This window comes from Haliotis cracherodii, unplaced genomic scaffold (genome assembly GCF_022045235.1).
Source record: "Haliotis cracherodii isolate W230 unplaced genomic scaffold, xgHalCrac1.p SCAF_10, whole genome shotgun sequence".
NCBI lineage: Eukaryota > Metazoa > Mollusca > Gastropoda > Lepetellida > Haliotidae > Haliotis > Haliotis cracherodii.
The window spans coordinates 53,428,719-53,438,159 of NW_027266265.1; the positions used below are offsets into that span (position 1 = coordinate 53,428,719).

A 9,441-nucleotide genomic window follows, 5' to 3' on the forward strand; every position below is an offset into this window, starting at 1 on the left:
GTAGTATATATAAGGGTTTTTTAGCCATAAAAACAATTCTTCTCTGGGTTAAGTGATAAATAATTCAAACAAAACTGGTACACTCTAGATTGTTCAGATTACTTACGATAAAATACACATTTCCATCACCTCACATTTCCTTTAAATATATGTCATTTGTAAACAGATATTCATGATTGTATATTATGCATATCACTGCTTACCAATTGCATGATAAACTCTTTTATACAAAATACAAAAGAAAAACATAATTCAGGAAATAATTTGTGGTCAAGGAGAAATTATGAAACTGTTCTGTCAGTATGAGAACCACAAAGATTCAGGGACGAGAGCTATTATTTCTTCTTGTAAATTTCGAGCATGGACCAGAAAATCCGGCGATTAAAATCATGAGCATCGATTCACGCAATTGGAATCGATGACATCCATCAACCAAGTCAGGGAGCCTGAGCACCCGATCCCGTAAGTCGCCTCTTACGACAAGCATAATCACCTTTTACGGCAAGCATGGGTTGCTGAAGACCTATTCTTCCCCGTATCTTCACGCAATTGGGATACAATGACATGCATCAACCAAGTCAGCAATCCTGACTACCCCACCCATTTAGTCGTCTCTTACGGCAAGCATGGGGTTAAGATCTATTCTAACCTGGATCTTCATGATGTTATAATGTCCAACAATGATGTTGAGGTTTGAACATAATAAGGTAGGGCCAGGATACAAAATAATATCTGTTCAGCCTGAGCATTTCCTTGTACTGAAAAAAAACAAAACAAACAAAAAACAAGATAATTTGGGCCATGATATATATCTGCATTTTTTTGGCAAATTGTAAACAAATTTAATGTTTCACTGACAACTAATTCAGTCATCATCACACAGATCCAATATGGAGACATCTGGTTCTGGGATATCCAGCTCACAGCAAGAGTCGTCTCCCATGTATATGACACTGTCATCAAGGTCACCTGGCTCACGCTTAATGAAGGTCGTCTCAACATAGACAACATCATCATCATCTTCATCAATCTCAACTTTACATTTGACCTCCACAAGGTCTTTGTTCGCGACCTCTTGTTTCAACTTCTCATGCTTAATGGCGATTGGGGACATGGATTTATCTTGCTTGACAAGACGTGAAACGTTTTTACTTGGTGTACTCATTTCAATGTCATTGGTGAACTGACTGATCTGTTCTTGTTTTAGGTCTTTCGTTTGATCTTCTGGAAGCGGACATCTTGATTCGGGTTTGTCAACAATTGAGTCGGGTTCATCGACATTTGATTTGGGTTTGTCGGCAACTGATTTAGGTGGACTGACATTTGATTGGGGCTTCTCCCCCTTGTCTGCAACCACTGGCTGCTGTTCGTGTTGTTCAGTACTGTTGTTTATGTCGATGTTTGTCAGTCTTGTTGTTACTTCTTGTGCAATGTCCATGTCAACAGACAGACCCATATCCTGCAGCACTTCTTGAGTCCCATAATGCAACACCACTTCCTCCAAGACTGGCCCTCTACACAAACGTGTCCGTGTACGATAGGTGCACTTGTCATCGTACTGCAGTTCCACCATGGTGCGTCCCTCGCGGCAAACAACGCCCATACCGCCTGAAACAAGCACAGTGAGTCTGTGTCATTATTTCAAATAATCGCTACCACTACAACAAAGATCTGAGTAGACCCATTACAGGTCACATCAGAACTACCTTTTGCAAACTTAGACCGCCCAAAGAAATGACAGGAAGTTGACGTAAGTAAATCAGAGAGCAGCTTTTTAAAAAACATGACAGTCCCGAATACGTGACAGACCCGAATACATGACAGACCCGAATATGTGACAATCCTGTATACATGACAGTCCCAATTACGTGACAGTCCCATATACGCGACAGTCCCGAAAACATGACAGTTCAAAATGCATGACAGTCCTGTATACATGACAGTCCTGATGCTATGACAAACCCGTATGCATGACAGTCCCGTATGCATGACAGTCCCGAATGCATGACAGTCCTGTATACATGACAGTCCCGAATGCATGACAGTCCCGAATACATGACAGTCCCAAATACATGACAGTCCCGAATGCATGACAGTTCCGAATACATGACAGTCCTGAATGCATGACAGTCCCGAATGCATGACAGTTCTGAATACATGACAGTCCTGAATGCATGACAGTCCCATATACATGACAGTCCCGAATACATGACAGTCGCGAATGCATAACAGTCCCGAATGCATGACAGTCCTGTATACGTGACAGTCACGAATACATGATAGTCCCGTATACATGACAGTCCCGAATGCATGAAAGTCCCGTATACGTGACAGTCCCGAATGCGTGACAGTCCCGAAAACATGACATCCTGAATATGCGACATGACATCCCGAATACGAGACAGTCCTGAATGCATGACAGTCCCGTATGCATGACAGTCCTGAATGCATGACAGTCCCGAATACATGACATTTCCGAATACATGACAGTCCGGAATGCCTGACAGTCCCGAATACGTGACTGTCCTGAATACATGACAGTCCTTAATACATGACAGTCCGGAATACGTGACAGTTCCAAAAACATGACAGTCCCCTATACATGACAGCTTTCTCAAGCTTTAAGGCACAAGTTTCACAATGGCAACTTCCATTCCAGACTACGCTTTCTAAAATATATACAAAGTTCTGAATACAAAATTTGTAAACTCAACAAAAGACAATTCTGGAACGTCTAATAAATGAAAATGAATGCCCCGTGTTAGCATTTAGAGGATGCATGTTGAGAAAACACATTCAGACTGTTACTTGTACTTTCGCAATATTGTAAGCTATGCTCTGATTACTCGGATGAAAGGTTGTCTGAGCAGATCAAATTGTGATGTCTCAGGACACCCTTATGTGTTGTCCTTAAATTACATGTGCATCAAAAAGTGACATTTGAAAAAGTTACAGGTTTTGTATTCTTCATGTTCTTTGTCACATTACATCAGACATATATGTTCAGTCATGTTCCATGTTAGTATGCTGTAACAGGATAACAACAAGTACCATCTGTAGTTTCTTTGTTTGTTGTTTAACGCCACTCAACAATATCCCATCTATGATGGCAATCTGTAAACAATCAATTCTGGACCTGAGTGTTCAGTGACTGATATCGTGAGCATCGATCCACCCAATTTGGATACGATGACATGTATCAACCAAGTCAGCGAGTCCAGAGATCCAGATAAGCTGCGTATCTGCGTAAAATACGCATCAGAAATGCAGAAATACGCAGTAAAATAATATCCAAGCGTATCAAATACGCAACGAACATTACAGATACGCTACAAAATAAAACTTGTGTGTATCATCAAAATATTGTGAAGTAACCCTGCGTATTCGATTGGCAAATCAGCAACTTATTTTGAAATTATAAACAGGCATTCCGTCAACCTTGCCCAACTCCATGATGACAGTTACATCATGATCATTTGCCATCACACTTTCTTGTGGAAGTATTGTGGTCTTTTTGAGTCCTATAAAGCTCTCGAACCCACACGACACCAGTTTGCGGGGACTAGATGAATAGTGTTTTTAAATATTTAACTTAAATACCCACATGTGTAAAAACTAGTGGGTAACAAAAATTTGAATACCCAGATAGAATAGCTGATACGCAGTGATTTTAAAATGCATGGGTAAAATACCAACAACACCAAAAGCTTATCTGGAGCTCTGGAGTCTGAACACTTAGTCTGAACCTGTTAGTTGCCTCTTACAACAAACATGGGTTGCTGAAGACCTATTCTAACCCGGATGTTCATGGGTCCACAAGGTTACGATCTACATAAGTAATGTGGGGAATGGTTTCAGCCTGACCTTGTACGGAGCTCATGTCCTTCTTTGTGAGCTGTGGGTACATTGTGATACCTGGCAGCTCATTCTTCTGGACCGTTCTGGGCTGCCTGAAGGTCTCGGTGTGGCTGGGTGTGGCCTCCATGCAGACGATACGGACCGTCCCTGCATGGATCTGTCGCTGCTTTGTTAGTGTCTGCAATTATAGAGTGAGTGAGTTGGGTTTAACGCCTGCTTTTAACAGTATTCCAGTTATATACTGGCGTGTCAGCTTAATGTGGGAGGAGAGCCCGAAGTGATGCAGGTCTCAGACGTTTACCACTTCGGTGAAACCCACGAGCATGGGTATGGTGCTGACAAACCTAGAAACATAATCGGGGCGAACCGAGATTTGAACCCACAATCGTAGGTTTCTGGCGTGCCCAAGGGACACAATTCTGCACAGCGAATCGCGGCGCCTTAGACGACTGGGCCACCCGTGTCCCCTACAATTATAATCTTCATATCAGGTCAGTACTTGTTTTTAAGAAGCAATATAGACCGAAGATGAGGATATTGCATTTTCAGTTCCATAAAAACAGGTATTGACCTCATATAAAATCTATAATTGTTTTATCATACGATAGAGACAAAAGTAGAGTCAAAGTATCAAACTATGTTAGCTACAATAGCATTAGGAGGTTCCAACAGATATCTGATTGGCTCTTGTTTGGGGAAGATGGGCCGTACCATAAATTATCAGACTTAGACCTTGAGACAAGATGTTTCTGTTGAATGACTGGCCAATGAATATGGTGGAAACTTAGCAAAATCTAAATATTTTTTACATTTGTATACTTATCCTGCATTACTACTTAATGCATTTACTGCCTTCTTTTGTCCGAAAGAGGAAGCTATGTGAAGTCAGCAACACCTCATAACATGGGAGTATGATGTTATGAACAATATTTCAGTGATATGACGCTGTTAACGTGAGGGAACAGCCAAAATGAAGCAGGAATTACATGTTTACCACTTTGGTGAAAACCATGAATACACGTATCATGCTGACAAACCTAGAAACACAATCAGGCTGAACTGGGATTCAAACCCACAATCATCAGAAGGCCCAGTTGACACTGGTATACTGGGACCATGAAATGCACATTAGGGAGAAGTTCAAAGACTGCTGGTGTCCATGGCTAATGGGAACGTTGCGAGTGAAAAGACCATGGCTACAAACCTGAGTGAGAGACATTCGTGGCAGTGAAAATGCAAGTTCACGAATCTCATTCTTCACCTTGTATCCATCCACTGTTCTGTAAGAGATCACAAAGTCATAGTATAGAAAAGTTGAAGATCTTTGTAATTTGTCACACCATACTTTTTTTTATTTCTTTGTGTGTGATAACAAAAATATAAATACTGGCAAGAAAGAAATAGGACACTTCATACTTTGGTTCATTCTTATTTTCAAAATGTTAAATGTACAATGTGTGCTGTATCTGTTAAGCTTTTTGTAAGCCAGTCCAGTTGTTTTTGCTGTTTAACGGGACTGTTTAACATTCTGCATTATCATATCATGTCAGAATGATGAGATCTGATAGGTCCACGTGACCTTGATAAAATACTGTATAAACCGCCTTGGATGGGAATAAATTTCTCAGCGGGGAAATAAATCTCTTATATTATACCCGGGAATGGGCAAGTCAGGCTGCATGTGGATTTCTGAGAGACAGAGTCAATCATTTATACCCCCCCACCCCCACCCCCACCCCCGCCAAGACTGGAAGTCACTTGACATAGGGCAAGTTAACCTCAGCTCAGTGGAACAGCTGTTTCTATCCAGCTCGTGGTATAAAACCTAATGAGGGTACATAAAATCCAATTACCCCTTTTGTGATTCTGCTACTACTTATATGAACTATGTCTTTTATTGAAAAATGAACATTTGCATTCAGTGGGATAATTTAATGAGAAAAGCTTTTCAGATAATATTGTTTTATACTTTTCAATTTGAAAGGGTCGATGGGTTCGTAAACCAGTTCTCACTCTCAAAAGTAACATTAACTTTCATCTTACATCCCCACCATGTGTCAATCTTTCTGAACGGGTTACATATCGGATTGCCACCTCACCATTGTGTATTGTCCCAACAATAATGTTAATATTAATAGCAATGGAGTGATATTCATACTTTATTCAAGTGTGTAATAGATCTAAATTACCTGACTACAGATAGCAAGAAACTACAGGGTCTATTAGAAACACATGTTTCATTTGACATTATAATCCATATTTCTGTATCTTAGTTAAACGGCAGTATTTGTAAAACAAGCTAAATATTCAAGATCAGAATATTGCATGCAAAAACATCAGTGAGCGATATAATACCCTTGTCTGTGCTATTCCAAAAGTGACAAAAGGCAATTGTTGCAAGCTACTGGAGCATGTACGCAAAGGAAGTAATAATCGGCTAAAAATCTGCCACTTGGCGCATGCAAATCAAGGGCAGATAGGTTTTTTCAAATAGACCCTAGTGCTCAGGAAATAAATTGTTTTACTTGTAGTCCAGGAATCTTACAAAAGTGTGTGAGTGAGTGAGTTGGGTTTAACGCCGCTTTTAACAGTATTCCAGTTATATCGCGGCGTGTCAGCTTAATGTGGGAGGAAAGCCTGAAGTGACGCAGGTATCAGACGCTTACCACTTCAGTGAAACCCACGAGCTCAGGTATGGTGCTGACAAACCTAGAAACATAATCTGGGCGAACCAGGATCCAAACCCACGATCATAGGTTTCTGGCGTGTCCAAGGGACGCAACTCTGCACAGCGAATCGCGGCGCTTTAGACGACTGGGCCCCCGAATGTTACAAAAACAATTCACAAAAGACATTCATAATTGCTGGTACGTTATTGCCCGTATTCCTACCTGCTAGCTAGTCCATATGTGGCAATAGGAAACGACCTCACATGCTCGCCATCTACAAAGATTTGGAACCAACATGGGTAGGTGTAGGTCTTCCGTATCACAATCTTGAATGGCAGCACAGGGTACTTTTGAAACTGAAAATAACAAACAGGGAATTAGAGCAAGAAACAATATATTATAATACTTTTATATATATAATCATGTTATCATGAATGAGTTCTATTGTTTCTACGGGGTCTCAGACACAGAATTTAGAAAGCTGTGCAGATTGGTTGGCATTGCTAGTAGTATACATGTTATACATACCACGATCTGCTGACTTGGCAGATTATTATCTTTGGTTGATCAGCATCATACCTGGATTATCACCATGATGATAACTCACGGGGATTCAAGATATTATTTATAAAATGCTGTCATTTTAGGCTTGCAACACACATTAAGCTGACATGCCCCAAAAATATGTTCTTGAGTACTCCCTCAAACATTCTTGTGACCAGCCCTGTTAGCAGAAGAGGGACACAATAGGACCAATTTAATAAACCGGACCACTTCACACAATATTTCTTTGCTCGTATGGAAAGTTGGCAGGCAGATTGGAAAACATATGGTCCACTTATATGAATCTTAGTAACTAAATTACACTCTTACATTCACAAATATTAGTCCTAGCTGATCTAAATAAACTATTTATAATCTTTGTGAAGCAATAAAAAGTTAATAATTGTAAAAGTTAATATCATTGATAATTATTTGGAGTTTTATAATGACATTGCTGCACACTTGGATGAATATAAAGCCACTTAGAAAGCCTGCATTATCCCTGAAATATTCACATTTCAAATACCATGAATACTAGCCTATTTGAAATAGGTTTTGTCGAAAGTTCAATATGGCCATGATTCTCTGCACCAGGCTGTTAGTTACATATCCCCAAAAGCATAAAAGTGGACAGACCCAGTTATATTATGTGTACTGGACAGATCTTTTGAATGTAGTTCAAATACGTTTCCAACAGGTCGACCTTGGCATACAAATAGAACTGATATAAACAAACAAATGAGGAATAGCCTGACCTAATGGTTAATCATCGACAATGAATGGTGTGACCTCCACGCAGTTGGGTCATCTTGGCACTACAAACAAAGGAAACACGCTAATGAGTATCTAGCAACATGTAACAGCCGTTAATAGCCGAGCAAGCACCTGTCCACAATCGCCTTCGACTTCATGTTCCGATTCCTCGACGAAGAAACTGTGTTTCCCATGCAAGGAAACGGCTATAACATCTTTGTCGTTGATTCTGTATTCTTTCTGCTCTTTTCCTCCAATATCAACATAAAAATTGAAATATGTTCCCGTGGGCATGTTTAACTTTCTGTAGTTCAAATGTAGCGCTTCTGGCGTGTAAAACGGAAGTGACATCCGTAAACTGGTAGCCGTTGTGTGTTGCTCAAAGACGGTCGCCTAGCTTACTCAAACAGCAAGTTGCCCACTCTTGGCTTTGGAAAACCGTTTCCACATTTATCAGAGATTTACTGACATCATAGATTCTTTTCATAATATTTGTATTTTCTTAAGCACATCATTACTGTTTTATTGATATATAATGAATTCTTTACTGATATGGAAGAAATATGAAATCGGCAAATGCTTGATGATATTGTGTAATCAGAGACCATAAAATAGAATAAAATCTATATTATGGTCCCTGGTGAAATGAATTAATTATTTCTGAAACTGAATTAAAGAAAACAGTTATTATTACCAAAGGTAAATGAACAATCACATCCTTAATCCAATTACTGATATAATTAAGTCAGTTTCAGTTTATCATATAAAATGAAAAGGAATTAGTTATATTTAGTATTTCAAATCCTTATATAATTAAAATAAATCATAAATTCATATAATCAGCAAAGGGGGTGAGTAAGTGTGTTTTACGCCACACAAGTGAGTCTAAACTGGCGGGAGAAAAGAAAGTATACACTCAAGTTTGATGCTGGCTGAAACAAGAAAGGGTTATTCGGTGGTGATGTTTGATACGGGTATGACAGTTACATGTTGGACCTTATACCCGGTTCATGTGCACTACATTTACTAACGTAAGTGATTTTGCACATGTGTAACTTTACATACGTGTGTGTGTGTAAATTTACTATGCGTTCACATGAAAATCAACTTACGTGTATAAATAAAGTATGTAAATTGTGTAAGGCACTCATATTCGTCCGTCTGTTCACGGCTTTCAACACAAAACAGATTGTTCTCCAATCAGAGTTGAATGAGAAGAAAGATCACCCTCTTACGTTGACATAAACGTTCAAATTGCAACATACACACACAGTGCAAATTTACATTTGCACCTGCTCCAGACATGATGCAAATTTGCTCCTGATGTAAATATACACACATGAGTAAACGCGTTTTGTACACACGTATGCAACTATACACATAGATGTATAAAGGAGCATGTGAACGCGGTAGTAGTTTGCAATGTTTAGACGACTGCTTTCGGCCGTTTACATAATAACGTTTGTAATTTGTTTGGTCACATCCACAGACCATATACCGGTATCGGTATATGGTCTCTGGTCGAATCCTATGTTCAAGTGGATACTTTCTTTTACCCGGCATTGTATTTTAGTATTAGATTCTATATGTCCCTGGACTCACTAAGAAAATTCCAGCT

General features: G+C 39.5%; 1 protein-coding gene across 1 annotated transcript; it reads right to left on the reverse strand.

Annotated features, from left to right (window-relative positions):
- Positions 1 to 825: 825 nt before the first annotated feature.
- On the reverse strand, positions 826 to 8,174 carry LOC139452577 (uncharacterized). The gene is made up of 5 exons (XM_071234103.1): positions 7,956 to 8,174; positions 6,750 to 6,883; positions 5,063 to 5,138; positions 3,865 to 4,036; positions 826 to 1,608 (listed from the first exon to the last, which is right to left on the reverse strand). The coding sequence occupies exons 1-5, from the start codon at positions 8,172 to 8,174 to the stop codon at positions 866 to 868; spliced, it is 1,344 nt and encodes a 447-aa protein (XP_071090204.1). The 3' UTR covers positions 826 to 865.
- Between the last annotated feature and the right edge of the window lie 1,267 nt (positions 8,175 to 9,441).

Excerpts from the sequence above, each read along its gene's own strand:
- LOC139452577 (XM_071234103.1), bottom strand. The coding sequence starts at position 8,174 with ATGTCACTTCCGTTTTACACGCCAGAAGCGCTACATTTGAACTACAGA. Across the intron at positions 5,139-6,749 it reads ACATATGGACTAGCTAGCAG|AACAGTGGATGGATACAAGG; the intron begins GTAGGAATACGG and ends GATCTCTTACAG. Across the intron at positions 4,037-5,062 it reads CACGAATGTCTCTCACTCAG|ACACTAACAAAGCAGCGACA; the intron begins GTTTGTAGCCAT and ends CTATAATTGCAG.